The sequence below is a fragment of the Onychomys torridus genome, chromosome 11 (assembly GCF_903995425.1).
Source record: "Onychomys torridus chromosome 11, mOncTor1.1, whole genome shotgun sequence".
Taxonomy (NCBI): domain Eukaryota; kingdom Metazoa; phylum Chordata; class Mammalia; order Rodentia; family Cricetidae; genus Onychomys; species Onychomys torridus.
The window spans coordinates 61,020,133-61,039,210 of NC_050453.1; the positions used below are offsets into that span (position 1 = coordinate 61,020,133).

The 19,078-nt window shown below is 52.1% G+C and overlaps 1 protein-coding gene across 3 annotated transcripts in view; it reads left to right on the forward strand.

Moving 5' to 3' along the window:
* Window positions 1-19,078, forward strand: part of Tmcc2 (transmembrane and coiled-coil domain family 2) — a 37,256-nt gene that overhangs the window by 5,814 nt on the left and 12,364 nt on the right. For 2 of the 3 annotated variants that reach the window (XM_036202260.1, XM_036202262.1), the window contains exon 2: window positions 4,265-4,789. In XM_036202260.1, coding sequence (XP_036058153.1) covers window positions 4,265-4,789 — 525 coding nt within the window. The remainder of the gene's footprint in view (window positions 1-4,264; window positions 4,790-19,078) is intronic. The other variant, XM_036202261.1, reaches the window with a different exon arrangement.

A 19,078-nucleotide genomic window follows, 5' to 3' on the forward strand; every position in this document is an offset into this window, starting at 1 on the left:
GGCCGTGTACACTGGAGTGGATAGATGGAGAGGGATGTGGCTGTGATGGGGAGACGCAGGGAGAGGGCACGTCACGATGCAACTTTAATAAACAAACAAACAAACACTATGCTGGGGTACACGAGTTAGCTCTGTCCAGAGACCCCAGTGGATGAGGTGACCTTTCTCAGCTGACCTTCCTTAGCTCCAGTCAGACTGTTCTAAGTTTAAAAAAAAAAAAAAAAAAAAAAGGCACAAGAATTCAAATGGGGGCTTGAACTTAGAGTCAGCTGCTCCTGGGTTAAGTAAGCTCTGCTTTGTTTTATTGTTTTGAATGTGAACTGATCCTGGGAAAGAAGAATGAATCCAGAAACCTTCCATCACTGCGTTTCCAATAGAAACTCCCGAGCAGGCTGAGAACCAGCAGCTGCTGCCTCTCCATCACTCTGTGGTCAGCGGCAGGGAGCCTGGGGTGATAAGACCTTCCTCTGCACCCCCTCTGCTGCCCAGCTCTGCTGCTTCTCAGGGGCATGGAGCTCACAATCCCCTCCGGAAAATCCACAGTTTCTGTGGGTTTTCCCAGTGACACATTCTCTAGCGCTGGTCCTGTTTCCATAGAGACCCTATAAATAGAGGAAACGTTGGCGACCTAGGCTTATAAAGGCTCGGGGTGACCCAGGCACCCCCTGAGTCCTCACAGCAGTATCTGTGATGGGGTAGAGGCAATTTCAGACTAGGTGGAGGAAGGTTAAACCGTAGCTACCTGGGGAACGTTAGTTCCGGGTTAATTGTGCCTTCCCAAGACTCTTTCAGCATTTCTGGGATTGATGAGGACACAGGGACCTGTGGGTATTGGAAACTGCTTTAGGTCATGGTTTTTTAGCCAAATGGTGCCAACACCGCACCCTGAAGTCTTTTCCTTTTGACTTCTTGAAGCTGTCTTTGCAGAATCTGGAGCAAACTTCCCTTTGTTGGGCCCGCACCCAGGGAGGAGAACAGCTGAAGCCTTCTGTTCAGAAACCGCGGGGCTCTCAGGAAAGAGCACCATTCTTGCTGAGAGCACAGTGCTGCCCAGGGAGCTCGGGTCCTCCCCACTCTTGGGGACAGCTCCGGGGAAGGGCCCGTACAAGGCCCTCCCTGCCCTCCCCGGGTTTAGTGCCTCCTTCTGGAAGCTGCCTGTGGATATGGAGAGTTTATGTCCCATTCCTGACCCGTCGGCCTCATGGCTCTCTCCCTGACGCCTGGTTTTGTCTGGCCATCACGGTGGCTTTTGGCAGCTGGAGGACAGCGAAAGTCAGTGTGGAAGGGCTAGTGACATTTAGAAGCTGGAACCTGTTAGTCAGAGCAGGTGGTGCTTTCTGCTGCGTTGGCGGCTAAGTTCCCTCGAGCCAGTCGCCATGGTATTCCTCACTTCTGAGACTCAGGGCTGGGTATGTATATGCGCTGAGGTGGGTTTTTTTTTTCCCTCCCTCGTCACGTTATGTCAAAACCCTTAAGCATCTTCCTGACACCCGCAGGTGGGAGAGCTGGCCTGTGTGTCACCTTGCCTGCTATTCCTGCTTTTTACTCCCCCTACCCCACATTGCCTCTTGACTCCTCTTTGTTCTCTTCCCTTCATATCTTCTGTGGACTTTTAAGAGAGTCCCAGGTGCCGCTGGCGGAAAGGTCCTTTACCTGCAGAGCACCCGGGGAGGGGAGAGATGAAGAAGACCTGAAGATCTGTGGTTAGAGGCTTGCTCAAGTCCTGGGGTGAGACCTGAGCAGACCTCCATACAGTTCAGTGGTCCTCCCCCTGACCCTGAGGTATTTATTTGCCTTTGGTCTTGTCCCAGGAGACATACCCCACCACAGATACTGTAGCCTCATGTCAAGTGTGGGCCCGGAAATCGGACCAGGAGTTGGAGGCTCATCTTTTTGGTTTGGATGAGCTGCCTAACTGTTATGTGCCTCAGTCTTTTCATCTGCAGAATGGATTGTGACTACTATGATCTGTCAGTCTTTAGCTCCTGGAATAAGTCAGGTTAGACTGGCAGCATAGGTTGAAAAGCACTTTGTATGGTTTTAAAAGTAAATTAGACAAGGATTGTCGGGGTCAAGATGATACGGCTAATGGGTGGTTGAGATTCTCCAATCTTCCCACTGCGCCCCGGAATCCACCAGTTCCCAAGGCTGTGTACCCAGGACCTCAACTAAAGTCTTTTAGGGGAAACACTGTCTCCCTGAGAGAGTCGTAAAGAGGGGCTTCTGTGTAGGCGAAGCAAGTTAGGAATAGGGTGTGGAGGAAGGGCCTAGAACAGAACGTTAAGTTCAGAGGATGTGGTGTATTTAACAAAAACAGTTGGGCAAAGACCAGGGCCAGGAAGCCCCATCTGGGGTGGTGCCTCATGGGAAGTCTTGTGTCAGCTTGGGCCTGACCATGTGAGGAAGAGGGTGGGTAAGTCAGCTGTAGTCGGAAGGCCCAGGATCTGGCTGACTCTGAGTTTATGGTACCTATATGCTGCTATCCACTCTGCCTTGGACATGTTGGTTCTGACCCAGTATAGATTCAGTGGGCTTGGGGTACTGCCTCTCTCATTCTTGAAGAGAGGGCAAGTCAGGGAGCACCTGACATTGAAGACCTGTTTCTAGGGCTGCCCTGAACCTCGCTTCTTGAGAAGGAGTAATTTTCCTATCTGTGGATACAAGTGTGTGGTTGTTGCTTTTGTGGATGTCTAGGGAAACAATGAGGTTGTGCAGGAGAGAACATACCTCCAGAGCTCCAAACTCGGCTCATCCTGAGGTGTGAGGATGGATAAATGCAGCCTATGAAGTGGCAGGCATCAGGGGTCCACTATAGGACTCGAATGCAGGTCCTTCCCTTTTGTGCAAGTGCAGGTCTGATAATCACACGGAGTGTGGGCGCAGCCAGCATAGACAGTGATGGTGAGCAGCACTGAGTGGGCAGCCACTCAAAAGCTGGAGACTCCTGCTTTCCTCCTTCTCAGACATGGTCTAACCTTTGCTCTGTTTGTTTCTGGAAGAAATAAGAAGACTAGTATATGTCATTTTTTTTTCCTGGACTGTTTAATGTTTTCTAATGATGAAGGTTGCTGTGTGAGGTTATAGGATGTTACACAGAGAAAACCCGGCTGTGGCTCCTGAGCCCTGGGTGACTTGGCTCTGTTTTCCTCTTAGAGGACAAAGTATAGTGTTTCCCTGGTCTTCTGAGTCCCACCCATCCTCCCACAGCTCTGGAGCTCTACAGAGGACATGGCCTGCAGGGATAAGCATCTCCTCATAAGGAAGCTACCTGCCATTTCGTGACAGTTACCACGGCAGCCCATCCACCAGCCATTTGTCCTGGGCAGTGCTGTGGGGGAGCAGCTGAAGTCTCAGGGCCGTGCTGCAGCAAGGCAGGACCAGGCTCCAGGGCTCCAGCCTGGCTCTAGTCTGCGGGGGAATGAGTCCCCTTACCTGGACAGCTGTTTCTGCTGTAGCTACTCCGGGCTCGGAAAAGTGATGTTTATTTCACTGTCAGCAGCAGCGTCAGAACGTAGGGGGCTGCAAACAGCAGAAGATCGTGGTAGAGTCATGTAGTCAGAGGTCGGTTTTCTAGACTCTTCTCTTGGATGTGTCAGTCACCCATCAACTGTCACCTCGTGGTGACAGTATGGCCACTGCGTCCCCAGATACGATTTTCATGTTCCAGATGGGAGAAGCAGAAAGGGCTAGTGCCTTTGTCGGGAAAGCAAAGGTGTTTCAGAAACCATAGCTACGAGCAGATGTGCCAAAGTAGGAAGTTCTAGCAAGGTGCATTAACACCTCGCAGCTTGGCTGGTGAGAAAGGGGAAGGTGCTGGGCACGCGATTAGCCGAGCCTGCTCCGATGGTATGACCTGATTATATGGCCCTGCTTTTTCCAAGGAATGTCACAGGGAGACCTCTTTGGGGATGGATGTTTGGTGGTCTCAATGCCCCCGTGCCGCTTGAAGGACAGTCTGTCATGGGAGAAGGGAGGTGATGGGCCTGGGGAGACCAGCTGAGAAGGATACAGCCCCAGGGGTGCCTTGTGTACTGCTCATGCGCTCCTAAACCCCAGGCTCCAGTCTGAGAACATCCTGTTAAGAAACCTGAACTTACTTTAGGAACCGAAGGGTAGATGACCTTGTAGACATGGCAGGCCACCCCTAGGGATCCCAGTATTTAGATGTCTCCTAAGAATAGACCCACCTTCACCCCTAACTAACAAGGCATCCGGGAGCTTTCCATTGACCAGGGCTTTTTTTTTTTATCTCTTCCCCCTTAAGAAAATCCAGCAGCTCTCGGAGGGCTCCATGTTTGGCCACGGTCTGAAGCACCTGTTTCACAGCCGCCGCAGGTCACGAGAGAGGGAGCACCAGGCGTCTCAGGAGGCCCAGCAGCAGCAGCAACAGCAGGGCCTATCTGATCAGGACTCCCCAGATGAGAAGGAACGCTCCCCGGAGATGCACCGCGTCTCCTATGCTGTGTCCCTGCACGACCTGCCTGCCCGACCCACTGCTTTCAACCGGGTGTTACAGCAGATCCGTTCCAGGCCCTCCATCAAGCGGGGCGCCAGCCTCCACAGCAGTGGGGGGAGCAGTAGCCGTCGTGCCAAGAGCAGCTCCCTGGAGCCACAGCGTGGCAGCCCTCACCTGCTTCGCAAGGCCCCCCAGGACAGCAGCCTGACTGCCATCCTGCACCAGCACCAGGGCCGACCCCGCTCCTCCTCTACCACCGACACAGCCTTGCTCCTGGCTGAGGGCAGCAACGCGTACCTCCTGGCTGAGGAGGCCGAGGGCATCGGGGACAAGGTAAGCCCCCGTCAGCGGCGGAAGGAGGGCTTTGAGAGAATCTCTGAGACCACACTGATGCCCTGCCTGGCACTGCTGGCCCCCTGCTACCCCATTATCTGTCCTGGCTGAGAAGTCAGGCTATGACCAAGCCAAACACAAGGGGCTAATTTTTGTTTGTGGAGGAGATTGTTTTTTTTAAAAATGGTTGTTTGCTCAGATCATTTGATAGTAATTTTGGTTTGTTTTCCTTAAACATGCTTTGAAGAGAGGGACCTGGTTATCCCTCTTATTAGCAGCATTAACTGGCCTTAATCTCTTTGCTCTTCTGTATCACCAATTGAAAAATGGGATGAGACTGTTGAGCTAGCATAGGTAAGGCCCTGGACTGGAACCTGGCATAGTATGTTTACTGTGAGTATTACCAACCAGAAAAGAAGGGGAGGAGCCCATGAAGTGTTATCTGGCACTTGTTGAATGTATCCAACTCATTTGTGGCTTGGTTTAACAAATACTTAGTGAGTGAACAAACAGTGCTGCTGTTCTCATGCTTCCTGGTGTCTAGAAACACCGGTGAATGAGTGGAGAGGCGCCGATGAACGCTTTGGGGGTTGGAAACAGTAGGCAGTGAGGGTGGAGAGGAATCGGCCGAGACTTTCTGGAAGAAACTATTGAACTAAATCTTAAAGGAGGGAGGGAAAGGGGGCTGGTGGCAGCTGCTTCTGCTTTTGGAGGCTCAGGGAAGCAGAGTCCAGAAGGCCATGCCATGTCCAGTCTGGGGGTCAGCTGAAGCTCGGGGAGCCTGTTAGTCGGGGAAGTGAGTACAGAACGCATTAGGACAGCAGGCTGTAGATTAGGAAGTGGGGAGAAAAGGAGCCAAGGAAAGCGTCTTTGAGGTTCCTTCAGCAGCTGCAGCCGCAAGGATGTGAAGAGAAGGGTTCAGAAAACACTGGGGAGTCAGAAGCAGTGGCTCCAGAGGAGGAAGAGGCTGGGAGGGTGAAGGAGGAGAAGAGGAACCTCTGGCTTCTGACTTAGCTTAGTGGCGCTCTATCTGGTTGAGTTGGGAGAAGCAGCAGGGTCCAGGAGAGAGGGCCCGCTGGCTGGGGGCGAGTGAAAACAGCATTGAGGTTGAAGTCACTGATGCCGGTGAGTAATCCTCAGAGGCATTTCGAGTGAGGAGAGGGCTGCAGCTGGCTCTGACCTGCTCCCCTGCCACACTGGCTTCTCCCCCCTTGCCTCCTTTTCCGTGCCTCACCAGTGCCTCTCCCCAGGTTTGCTCCCACTCACACCTGCTTGCCCTTCCAAGGCTCTGAGACTGTGATTCATTTTCCCTGCAGTGGTCTCCATCAACTGAAGAAAAGTCAGAGCTGAAGGATTGGTGGGAGGCATGTTGGAAGGTCAAAGATGGCAGAGGGTTTGGAATTAGAGGGCTGGCACGATGTCTTGGCTCACAGAAAAGGAGGTGAGGAAAGCTGATGAGGTGGAGGAAAGGGGAGAGGGGGTTGAGGGAGTTAAAGAGCAAGGGCATTGAGAGATCGTAAAGAGGAGGTGGAGACAGAGATGCCATTGGGTTTAAGGACTGGGAACTTGGATGGATGTGTACGTCCTGTACATACCTGTAATCCAGCACTATGGAGCTAAGGCGGGAGGATCATGAATTCAAGATCAACCTGCATTTCATAGTGAGACTCTCAATAAAACAGGGACTAGGGATATACTTCAGTGATTGGGTGTGTTAACATGTCCAAGGCCCAAGGTTTGATCCTTAGAAAAAGCTAAAAGGCGTTGGAGGCGCACATCTTTAATTTCTGCACTTGGGAGGCAGAGACAGGCAGATCTTTTTCAATTTGAGGCCAGCCTGGTCTACAGAGCAAGTTCTAGGACAGCCAGGGATACATAGAGAAACCCTATCTTGAAAAACCAGGAGAAGGAGGAGGAGATAGTCCACTTGACAGAGGGGGAGCTAGGCCCGCGGGCTTTGCTGGGGAATGATGGAGGAGGTCAGAGAGAGATAAAGGCAGCCTGATGTGTGGAGGGTGGAGGGAGGAAAACCAGGGACCTCGAAGCTGAGGGCAGGCCTGCCTAGGAGAGCTTGAGGAAGTGGGTGGTCCTCCTCCTGGAGCACAGGAGCTATGGGGAAAGGGCTGCCCTGGGAAGAGAGCTGCGGGACAGCCTGTGATGGACAAGTACCTGCCTCTGGAGGACGGATGACAGAAGATGGGCACAGTGGAAAAAAGGAAGAGTGGGAGAGGTGGCGGGTGACTGTGGAGTCCTGTTTGGGGGGAAGAGGGCTACTGGGTTCTCCAGCATCAAGGTTCCAAGGACACTCTGCTATAATGTTGTTTCTACTATAGACTGTCACCAGCAGATTCAACTCCCTTCCTAACATTGACTGTGACTTCTGTGCATTTGACTTTTGGAAATACTTGGACATTACTGCTCTGGGTGGACAGTAGCTCAGGTTTGGCTTGATACCCTTCCAATGCAGACATCTTTTTGTGAATTCATTAAAATGATCCTCTAAGCCAGGTGATCCAGACTAGAAGAGCCCAAGTGTTAGGATAAAAAAATATATCCAAAGTCTTGTTAAAACCACAGAGCCCAGAGCGTGTAGCACAGTTGCGATAGATCCTGGCTTTCCTAACCCCAAACCTGGTGCTCTTCCCACCATGCTAGGCTGCCCTGCATGTGTAACTGGCGCTGGTGACGGGGCTCAGCCACCAGCTCGTCTGACCCAGGGTTTTGCTTTGGCAGAATTATCACACCCAGGGGCGGCTTTGCAACAGTTTCTGACCATGAGCTGGCGAGCCATTTCATATGTTCTACATGTAACACGGGTTCTACGTTTCTTCAAGGAAAAGGACTTTCCCCTGTGGTTCTGGACCACCTGTCCATAGCAGGGCCTCAGCCCGCAGCCATCAGTCAGCAGATGCCCCTCCCTTCTTGGGTACTTTCACTTACACCTCCCTGCTTTCCCCTGTATTCGACAATGTTTATTGAGCATCTCCTAAGTGCTGACTACTATTCTAGGCGTGAAGGATAATTCAGTGAGTGAAAGAAAAATTCCTGCAGCAATCCATCACCCATGGTAGTGGGAGGAGACACCACCAGATGACGATGCAGTGTATTTGGTAGCGAGAGAAGGGAAAGAGAAGCAGAGAATGAAGGCAGAGAATGTGCCATGCTATTTTTAACAAGTTGGTCAGAAAAGCCTCTCTGACATTGTGATGGGTGAATTGTGGGGATATGGAATGGAGATAGCAAAGCAGAAAACACATAATCAAATCAGGGACAGGCTGGGCTGGGGCCTGGGGAGGAACAGGGAACACTGGAGACTGCTTTGGGGCCAGTATGCCAGGAAGAGGACTTTTGAGTACCTTTTTTTTTTTTTTTTCTTTTTCTTCAAGTGATAGGGAAGGTTGCTGGAGAACTTGGTATAAGATACTTGCGCTGCCCTGTGAGAACTGACAGGGTTGAGCCAGGGGTCTGGTCAAAAGCTGATGCATACTCCAGAGGAGCTGATGGTTAGTGCAGGGTGGCTGTGGAAAGGATGTTGGCTGACCTCTCGATTTGCTTCAGATGTTGAGGCCGAGGGTTTCTGATGGATTGGATATGGGGCATGACAGAAGTCAAAGATGGCTCATGGTGTGGGGCCTGGCTGCAGGACAAAAGAAGTTTCTGTGAGCTGAACAGCAAGGAAGATGGCAAACTGAACAGCTATTCCTCCGGTGGGGGGCGGGCAGAGCTGGGTTTTGGCAGTGTTAAGTCTGAGGCAGCTATTAAACACCCCTGTAGAAATGCCAAATAAGCAGTAGAATGTACAAGTCTGGAGGCCTGGGGAGAGATCCAACCTGGAGGCATAAATTTGGGAGGTGTCAGCATATAGATAGCATTTAAAACGATGGGGACTCTGTTTGCAAGCCTGGCTTCTGCTGGGAGAAGCGTGCAGAAAGAGGGGGGACTGGATGCACTTGACTGAAAGGGTGTGGCTTCTTGAACCCGAGAGCTGGTGGGGGTTGTTCAGCCCTTAATGAGAAAGCTCTGTATGTACAGCAACAGCCGGGCCCACCTCTCATGGGTGAGTCAGTGAGTATGTTTAAAACTTTTATTTGGAGATATCCTGTCACATGAGGGGCTTGAGTTTGGATGGGGGGGGGGTGATCTTTGAGACCTCCAGTTAATTGTGGTTCTCCTAGGGTTTTCCAGCTGCCTGGGAAGACGGAATAGGTGGGCCGTGGGCACCTTCAGAAGCTGGTGATGGTTGCTGCTTGGGAATACAGGGACCTGGGGTACTGGGGTTCTTTGGGCAGGTATGCCAGCTGGACAGCTTTCTGGGGGCTTTTCCAGCCCACTGTTCAACTTGACACCGTGTCTGAATGATGTGTGGGAAGAGGGAGTTCCTTCTTCCTGTGTATGGAAGGCTAAACCCAGAAGAGCCTTGGGTGACCTCACTGGGGAAATGGTTGTTATTAATTACCGTGTAGGTCCTGGGAATTGAACCCAGGTCTTCTAGAAGAGCAGGCAGCGCTCTTAACTGCTGAGCCATCTCTCCAACCCCCTCTTCCCTATTCTTTTTTTTTTTTTAAGATTTAACTTTTGCTTAATTAATTAATTAATTTTAGGTAGGGTCTCACTGTGTAGCCTTGGCTGGCCCGGAGCTTGCTCTGTAGACCAGGTTAGCCTTGAGCTCTTAGAGACCCACCTGCCTCTGCCTCCCGAGTCCTGGAATTCAAGGTGTGCACCACCACGCCCGGCTTCTTATTTAGAACTTTCAGCTTTGTTACTATTTACCTGGTCCAGCTTCGTAACAAACAACGCAGTTGGCAGAGCAGACGCCGTTATTTCCGTTTCCTAAGTGAAGACTGAGTCCTTGAGGGAGGAAGGGACTGCTTGCTCAGAGCACCAAGCCAGGCCCTGGCAAAGAGGCACTGTTTCTTCCTAAGGTATAGACTTCCCAGACCTGGAGCACTTCCTTTAGAGATGGGTGTGGCCCTGGGGGTCTTGCGGGGAGAGAAGGGCCTCCCTGTCCTCGGAAGAGGGATCTCCTAGCCACCTTAAACCTTGAGGCCCTATCATCTGATTCTCCAGACACAGAGGCCATTGGCTGGTATGAGAAGCGTGTGGTTCCGCTCTCGGTCCGGGTATGAATAGGAAGTATTCTTCTCTCTAGTAAACACAGCCCACATGCTCTCTTGCAGGCTCCCAGGCGATTACTAGCACCTATTTTTAATTCATAAGCCTCCCCCCACTCCCCACACCCCTCACCATTGTTTGCAACTCACCAGCTGGCTCTTAGACCAGGGCACCCTGGTAGGGCTTCAGTTACCAAACATCCCGGAGGCAGGTTCCTGACTGGCCCTGCAGAGGCTCATACAGCACCCACTCAGAGAAAGCAGGGGATCTAGAGCCCCTACTTGAAGGAGCAGGGGGTGACAGAGACAGATGGGGGCTCACAGAACAGCAATTTAGTCCTGATAATGGGAGCTGAACTATCACTTGGTCCTCCGAACCCAGCTATCCAAGCTCTGCCTTTAGTTATTTCCCTATTAAAAACAGACAGCATTCCCTTTTAGCCCCACCCCTCTGCTTTCCATTACATGTGACACTGAGAAAGGTCACCACACATGGTCTTACATGTGTCAAGTAGGGGGAAATCATTGGTTGGTGTACTGGGGCATCGCAAGTGAACAGACAATGAACGTAACGTACGTACATACGTACGTACATGTGTGTGTGTGTGTGTGTGTGTGTGTCCCTAACTTGGGGAGCAGGCCTTGGGGCATGGAGAGGGAGCCATTAGCTGGGTTAGGTCGCTTGGCTCCTCGGAAAGTAGAGGGCATGCGTTCCCTACCCCCTCCCTCCCTTTCTCTCTTTCATTTCCTTTTTTCTCCTTTCCAAAGCAGCTCCTGGAAAACGTGGGGTTGGAGGCTTCCCATCCTTTGTTTCTTCTCTGCCTGTTCTGGTTGGGCAACCCTGCATCCTCTCCTCTCTTCAGCTGTCTCCATACTCCCCACCCAGCTTTGCCAATCCTGGACCAGTGCAAGACACACCATGCCAGAGGCTGGTGAGAGGAGAGTGGCACAGGAGCCAGCTAGGTGCCTAGTTTCTGACCTTGGCCTGGTCCTGCCTTCCCTCCTGTCCCGTGTGATGGAGGAGCCATGAAGGCCAGGGTCTGTGCAGCCTTGAGAGAATCCTATAGCCAGTGAACTCTTCCCTGCTGCCCCTGGGGTAGGTTGAGGTAAGGGGGCAGGTTCTCCATAGTCACTCGGTGGTGAGGGGGCGAGAGTCTGCCCTGCCTGGACAGTTCACTCTAACTTGGAGGTGTTATCTCTAGTGCCAGACGGTGGAGGGGGAAGCGCTGGGGTGCAGCTCATCTCCCCAGGCCAGGGCAGATTGAGGACATCCTGTGTACTTTCCACCAGATTTATCCAACAGCAAAATTTCCCTGCCCCATGTAAATAAGTTCCCTGTTTACTTCCAGGATGGTGAGGGAGGGGAGGGCCCACCCTTAGCCCCACCTCTTGCCAAGAAGACTGAAGTTTTGGCAGACACCCAGGGGCCCTGGTTTATTTATGTCTGGCAGTCTGCTGGCTCAGTGGAGGGGGCGGGGCTGCCTACTGAGAGAGGTTTCCAAACATGTCCCCTAGGCACTGGGGGCCCATGAGGCCCCTGGTGTCCTAGGCCCGGCTACACAGCGACTGTGGCGACTCCTCTAGGGTCACACCAGTTGTTCAGCGTATTCACACAAATACAGCCACTTCCCATACAGTACTGCCACTAACATGGTCACCCAGGGTCCTGAGGAGGGCAGCTACTGCCTCAGTGCCCTCTTCTCCCCTGTCCCTTCTCCCCTTTCTCCCCTTGCACAGAGGAAGAGCCAGAGGCAGCTGTCCCACTGCTTGGATGACCTTCCGAGACTGTGTAGTACTTCCTGGGCACGTACCAAGCCAAGGCTAGCCAGCTCCGCTTCACTTTGAAGCACTGCTCCCCTGTTCAGTAAACCCTGAGCCCCCAGCTGCTTCTGTAGTCCCTGCTGCTCCTGGAGAGCCAAGATCGACTTTAGTGTAATTTTATCCCTCGTGTTCTGGCGAAGCCTGTCACCTTGTTAGGGTTCTGTTTAGACAGGAGAGAGGTCAAAGAAGGAAGACTGCCATTCACTCCAGAGGGCATAAACAACACTGGCCCCTTTTCTTCCAGAACCAAAGCTGGGATCACTTACCCCAGTACACTCCCAGCCTCCATCCTACCCCTGCTGACGTTCTCTCTGGGTAGAAATACCTCATTAGCTCTGGATTCTGGAGTACACAATTGCCTGGGATACTGTGTGTGGGTTAGACAACTCAACTGTTACCTAACCCCTTGCTGCCAAGCTCAGCCCAGAGCTTTGTGGGAGATGAGCTCTTTGTCTACAGCCCGTGGGGCTGAGGTGATGCCAGTCTGACATAGGTAGGAGACTACAGCCAGGGCTCCACTCTCTACCTTTCTAAGCCACGGCTCCGTCAGCCATGCTGTCAGCCACTGCCCATGAAGGTGTGCTCAGGGTCTGGGTGTCAGCCCCCAGCCAGGGCTGGTGACAGTCAGCGGTAAGCAGAGCTCTGTCATCAGGCTCCAGACTAGGAGGAGCCAGCACTGGGATGTGGGCATGGGGCATGGGAGTTGGCACACATCTCCCAGCTATCTAGCACACTCTTCCCTGCATTTGCCATATCCGTGAGAAACGTGACCCTGGTCCCTTGGCGCCAGGTGAGGCAATGGAAATACAGTACCTTTAACCTGATCCCTGCATCTGCCTCGTTCTAGCTGCAGTCGGTACTTTCTGTCTCTGTTCCCTGTAGGGCAGAGGGCTCTGGCATAAAAAACAGAGGTACAGAGTGCATGCCATTGCAGCCCTTTGAGGAGTCTCAGGATCAGAGGCTCTCCTGAGCCACCATGGGGAGGTTAAGGTAATAATGTCTTCTCCCACCTCTCCTTTTCCTCCAGGGACAGGTGCCCAGCTGTCACAGACAGGCCATCGGGCAGATCTTAGTGGCCCTTGTTCCTCAAATACTTTGGAGGTCCTCTCTGGCCTCCCCAAAGCCTAGTTTCCAATGTGTCCCTTTCCTCTTCCTCACAGCTCTCCTGATACCCCTACCCTCGCCCCAGAGCTGGCTTGCTATCCATAGCTAGTGAATAATTCAGCATGTTCAGCAAAAGCTAAATCAGATCCATAGCGATACTGTGATCAAGAGGCCCCCTTGGGGCAGCTGGAAAGGCGAACCCTGCCCTGGAAAGACAAGCGCCCTGTAATATTAACTTCATTATATAAGGTTTCATCACCTCCTGAGAATGCTACTTCAAACCCAAATGTTGCCTGGGCCCCCGTTCCTGTCTGCTTACTTCTTGGGACTCAGTGGCCTTGGAGGCATGCTTCTGGGACATGCTGGTGCCAACAGTCAGTCAAACAGCATGCCGTAGTTTGCAGAGTGCTTTTGTGCAAATTTCTTGTTTAATCATATCAGCTCCTGTGGTAAGCTCAGAGCCCTTGAGTCAGCGGGAGCCTACAGGAATTGTGTTTCAATCCCCTGCTTTAGAAAAAAAAAAAAAATTGTTCTCAATTATTTGTGGCAAATGGGGTCGGGTAGAGGGTACTTTGTGTCCTAAAAATTGTGCAGAAAGGAGATGCCATTTCCTCTGGGTCACTTTCTTCAGGACCTGTTCCCAGTAAGCCCTCCTCCGGGGAGCAGAGTACCATAAAGGAGTACATTTGTTTTGCCCAACCATGAGCCAGATATTTGGCTGTTTCTGCTGACCAGGTTCCCGTGCCCTGGAGTGACAGCCTCTTTCCCCACCCCAGAGTATCTGAGACATTAGATCGTCCAAGGCCCCCAGGTAGAGGAGATGCCTCCTCCCTCCCTGAGAGCCACTGAAAGGTCTCATGGTCTGTACATGCCAATGGTGTGCTGTGACATCCCCCTCGATGGCCCTTCCGTTTGCTTCTCCAGTTCCTGAGGCTGTATCTCTCCGTGTACTCTTAGGGTACACAACTACTGTGACTGCTGCGTTTCACAGGGAACAATACCAACCATTCTCTTGTCTTCCCAGGGGAAAGCCGTTTCTGATGGTGACCTGGTTAGGTTTGAAAGTAAGTGTGGGGCAATGACCTCCCTGGACCCAGTTTTCAGGGGAGGCATGATGAACATCAGGGAAGCTGCCAGCCTCCCAAGAAGAGCCCTCACTTTGCTCATCACACGACGTGTACAGCCCAGGATTTTTTAAAGCCTTACCTTGTCATCATTGTCATCTTTTTGTTTTGTTTTGTTTTGTTTTGTTTTTGAGACAGGGTTTCTCTGTGTAGCTTTGCACCTTTCCTGGATCTCACTCTGTAGACCAGGCTGGCCTCGAACTCACAGAGATCCACCTGCCTCTGCCTCCCGAGTGCTGGGATTAAAGGCATGTGCCACCACCGCCTGCCACCTTGTAATCTTCTAAGGTACGATGTGAGCCTGTCTGTTGCCCCCAGACTTATCTCTGTGTGGAGGTGAGGCCAGACACCCCCAGCTGTAGCACAGCCGCCTGGGCCTGTAGACCAGTGGTGAGCACCTGCCATGGGCCTGTAGACCAGTGGTGAGCACCTGCCTGGGCCTGTAGACCAGTGGTGAACATCTGCCATGGGCCTGTAGACCAGTGGTGAGCACCTGCCATGGCCTGTAGACCAGTGGTGAACATCTGCCATGGGCCTGTAGACCAGTGGTGAACATCTGCCATGGGCCTGTAGACCAGTGGTGAGCACCTGCCTGGGTCTGTAGACCAGTGGTGAGCACCTGCCATGGGCCTGTAGACCAGTGGTGAGCACCTGCCATGGGCCTGTAGACCAGTGGTGAGCACCTGCCATGGGTCTGTAGACCAGTGGTGAGCACCTGCCTGGGCCTGTAGACCAGTGGTGAGCACCTGCCATGGACCTGTAGACCAGTGGTAAGCATCTGCCATGGCCTGTAGACCAGTGGTGAACATCTGCCATGGCCTGTAGACCAGTGGTGAACACCTGCCATGGGCCTGTAGACCAGTGGTGAGCACCTGCCATGGCCTGTAGACCAGTGGTGAGCATCTGCCATGGTGTTGCCTCTTCCTCAGCCAGATCATAACAGCCATCATAAGAGCAGGAAGTACGTGCAGTGGCCTTCACCCAGCAGCACAGTTTCTTTGCAAAAGGAGAGTTGCTTGGTAGCTGGCTCCTTCCAGAAGCATCGCTTGAACGCTTGTGGCAGCTCTCCCCATCTCTTCCTGCCTCTCTCTCAACTCCCCTTCAGATGACATCTGCTTTTCTGTCCCAGGTTCAGTGTTCGAGGTACCATCGAGAATACCGTGATGTTTGTGTGCATGTGTGTACACATTCCCATGTGGTAAGGGGGCCTCAGTCCTAACAACCTATTTCAGTAAGGCCTACAGAGTGTCAGACTCTGTGTACCATTTGTAGCTAGGAAGACTGAGACACAGCTGGGTAGCATCAGAGGCTCAGCTTACACACTGTCTCCATGCCCCATTTGGTTCCTTGGCCTCATCCTGCAGCCTCCTCTGTGGGTACTCCTGACTCCTTTGTGACTAGTACCGGTCCAGGCTACCTAGCGTGTGGGGAGCAGGGTAAGGATCTCTACCAGCCATTCTGACTCCCAAGCACTGCCAGGCTTGTGTTCACCTTCAGCTCTTGCCTGTTCACATTCTTCCCATTGCACCTGCGGATATTTCAAGTTCTGGAGCCACTATGGAACCAAGCTTGAAACACAAGGTTGTAAATGTCCCCTGCTGGTCATCTTCGCAGTTTCAGGGTCTCTGCTTATGGATAAGGACAAGGATATCACAGAGCAAAGGACTCTCTGCCTGCTAGCTTGCCAGGCAGACACTGCCCTCATCACTATTTGTTCCTTCTCTCTTAGAGATAACTGGTTCATCCCTTGACCCCTGCCCTCCCTCTTCCTGTCTGCCATTGTGATGAGTTGCTCCAGGAGTGGAGCCGAAATGTCCCATTAGGGGCCAGTTTTCCCTGTGGTCATCTTAATGCCATGTGGCCTAGCAAAAAACTTTCTGCTCTTGTTAGCTTTCTGGATCAGGAAGTCTGGGAAGAGAGCACTGCCGTTCAGAGACAATTCCATAAAAAAAAAAAAAGGGGGGGGATGTGGGGAGACAACCCCAGTCTTAGCCCACTCTCAACCTCTGGTCTCCTGTGGCCACTGCCACAGCCCAGCTTGTTGTTGTTGTTGTTGTTTGTAGGGAGAAGGTGATGGGTCAGTGAGATTGTTCAGTGAATAAAGTAAAGGTACCGGTTGCCAAGCTTGATAACCTGAGTTGTGGGAGGAGGGAATCAATGCCAGCCAGATACGCTCTGCCCTCCACGTGTGCCATGGTATGTACACCTGCATGCGTACATACCCTGCACATGCAAATAAATAAAATGGAACTTAAGGAAAGGGAAGTTTAGAAGAGACAGACAAGGGAGTGCCTTGGAGGATGTGGGGTTTTCCCAGGCAATCATGGGATGCTAAAGACCTTAAGGCAAGAAGGGATGCTGTGCTGGTGTACTTACTGAGCCCGCTAGTCCTCTCAGGTAAGCAGACTCCAGGCAGTCCAGGATAGGCCTGCACACCTCTCCTCACGTGGTCTAGATGCACTGGGACTCTTGTCGTCTCTCATACACTGTGCTGGGTATTTTCCATACTCTGACCCTTCCCAGTGGACAGACGAGGGGTCCCTCCTGATGCTGAAGACTGAGAGAGTTAACTCAACTCTTTACAAATAAGACATGGTGATGAATATGAAGCGATTACAGACTGCATGTATGTTAAAGTTGTGACTTTAGAGTGGTTTGGCCAGTAAACATATATATATGTAATAGTTTTGCAAGGAGGAAGGAGGGTTATATGGGAGGGTATGGAGAAAGGAAATGGAAGGGTGACATTTTATAATTATATTATAATCTCAAAAAATAAAAGAAATATTTTTTTTAATCTACCTTGGGGGTTGGAGAGGTGGCTCAGAGGTTAAGAGCACTTTGCTCTTCCCATGGACCTGAGTTGGTTCCCAAGCCCCCACATCAGGTGGCTCTCAACCACCTGTAACTCCACCTTCAGGGGATCCAGTGCCTCAGGCACCTGCTTTCACATGCATACAAAACACACACACACACACACACACACACACACACACACACACACACACATATATATAATTTAGTTGTTTTTTTTTTTTTTTTTAATTTAAAAATCTTAACTTGGTGAAGCCCAAACAGAGGGGGCAGGGAAGGGCTGTCTCCAGGGTAAGAATCTCAAACCATACTTGTTGCTAACTAGGATGGACCTGCTGCTGAGAACTTCCATTACAGCCCAGTGAGACAGTCGGCTGCCGTCCTACTCTGTCAGTGTCAAGGAGACCAGCCTCATGCTGGCCGCAGGAAGGGGCCCAGATAACCATAAGGGTTACTCCTTTCCTTCCTATAGTTTAACAGGGACAGCAAAACTTTATATTCATAACCGTTACACAAAAGGAACAGTACTTGTCAAAGAACTGTGTAAACTGGGAGGTCATTTATGAAAGTGGGAACTGTTTAGAGTTTTCCCTGACCCTCGGGATCAGAGATGGCCCCAGTCATGGAGACCCGTGTAATGTGCCTTGCCGGCCTCCTCACAAACCCTAAGTCATCAGCTGACACATGTTTGTATAGTTTCCAAGACCCCTGGGTGGGGGATTCCTGGTCTCGGTGATTTTGGCTGCAAACCTTGGCACTGGCTCCTAGAGATAGCACTGGGCCCTTCTTATCTCTTGGAACCTTCTTGAACTTGGGACTGCCCCATCAGCATGATCCACATTGACCCTCAGTATTTAAGCCCCGTGTGTTCTCGGGACTCACATGAGTGCGGCGTCTCTGCGTGGGTATTCTGCCTTGGGAAGCCGCTGGTAGAGAGACAGGGGGACGCAGGACTCAGCCGGCTTCTCCATCTCCTTCCTCAACATTTGCTGTTCCTGATCGTGGCCCTCTGGCCCCCTCTGCTGACCAACAGGATTTCCTACTGGGACTGCACAGATGAAGTCCAAGGAAAAAGGGACTGTTGTGAGTTTGGTCTTTGTTGTATCCTGGGTGGTTTCTGCCTGGGCAGTGCTGGGGGGCAGGAAGCGGAGAGCAGGAAGTGGAAGCTGGGAGGGAGCCACAGTGGTGTCCAGAGCAGAGTGGGTTCTGGGGACACAGCCTCGGAACAGAGGCATTCCCTTAGAGAGGCTGGCTGACTTCTCCAGGCCATTATTGGGGAGTCTGGGTTGGAAGTGACTCTGAGAGGGACCCCTTCTGGAAGACTTGACTTCCCTTCTGAGCTGAAGTCGGGAGTTGGTGCAGCTGAGCTGCAGTGAGAGGGTTTCTGATCACCGCGCATATTTTTAGACACGGAAATGGGAGGAACTGGTCAGTGCCTGTCTGGTGGGTGAACAGTTGTTTGTCCTATACTTCCCTGTGGCTTCCCACCCCCTGCACACAGCTAAGCCAGTCATACTAGGACATCCTCCTGCACACTGGGCTTGGGGAGAGGTCCCTAATCACCACCCGATCCTCCCGCTGGATAGACCTCGATCCTGCCAGATGGGAAAGAGCGGCCATGCACCCTGGGGGAGGAGGAAATCTAGAGCAATCCGGCCCTAATCCCTGGCTGGACCTCACTCAGACTGGAGATGGCGGCTTCAGAGCCTGGGAGTTCTGGCATACTGGCTCTCAGACCCCGATTCCCAGCAGCCAGCCCAATGCTGCCCAGGGAATGTGAGTGTGGGAACCAGGCATTGTCCTCTGACAGCTGGGGCCTTAAAGCTCCTGGCAGCTCTTCGCCGGCATGGCTTTGGGAAACAGCATCCACGCAGGTGAGGCGCTGGGTCAGGGGAAGGAAAGACTACCACCCGGGAGATAGAGTGGGGTTGTAGAAGGGAGGAAAGCCATTTCTAGGACTTGTTAGGCAGCAAGCTCCCTCCCTGGGCTCCCCCAGAACCAACCTCTCTCCTGCCCAGTTATAGAGAACTCCAGATACAGGGGAGGTGGCATGTAATTAAATATAAGGGGTGCTTCTGATCGTGGCTGCCCTGTATTCAGAAGCAGTGGCAGGGGGAAGGAAATGGAGAGAGAGGTTCTGGGAGCATCGACCCCCCATGGACCAAAGTGAGTCCGGGACCATAATGTTTGGCTATTAGAGAATCAGAGGATGGAATTGAAAGACCAGCTCCAAGGTCTCAACCAAGAGTCTACGCCTCTAAAGAGATGGAAGGAGAACAGTGGACATTTATGTGGACAAAAGAGCTCTGTTCTCA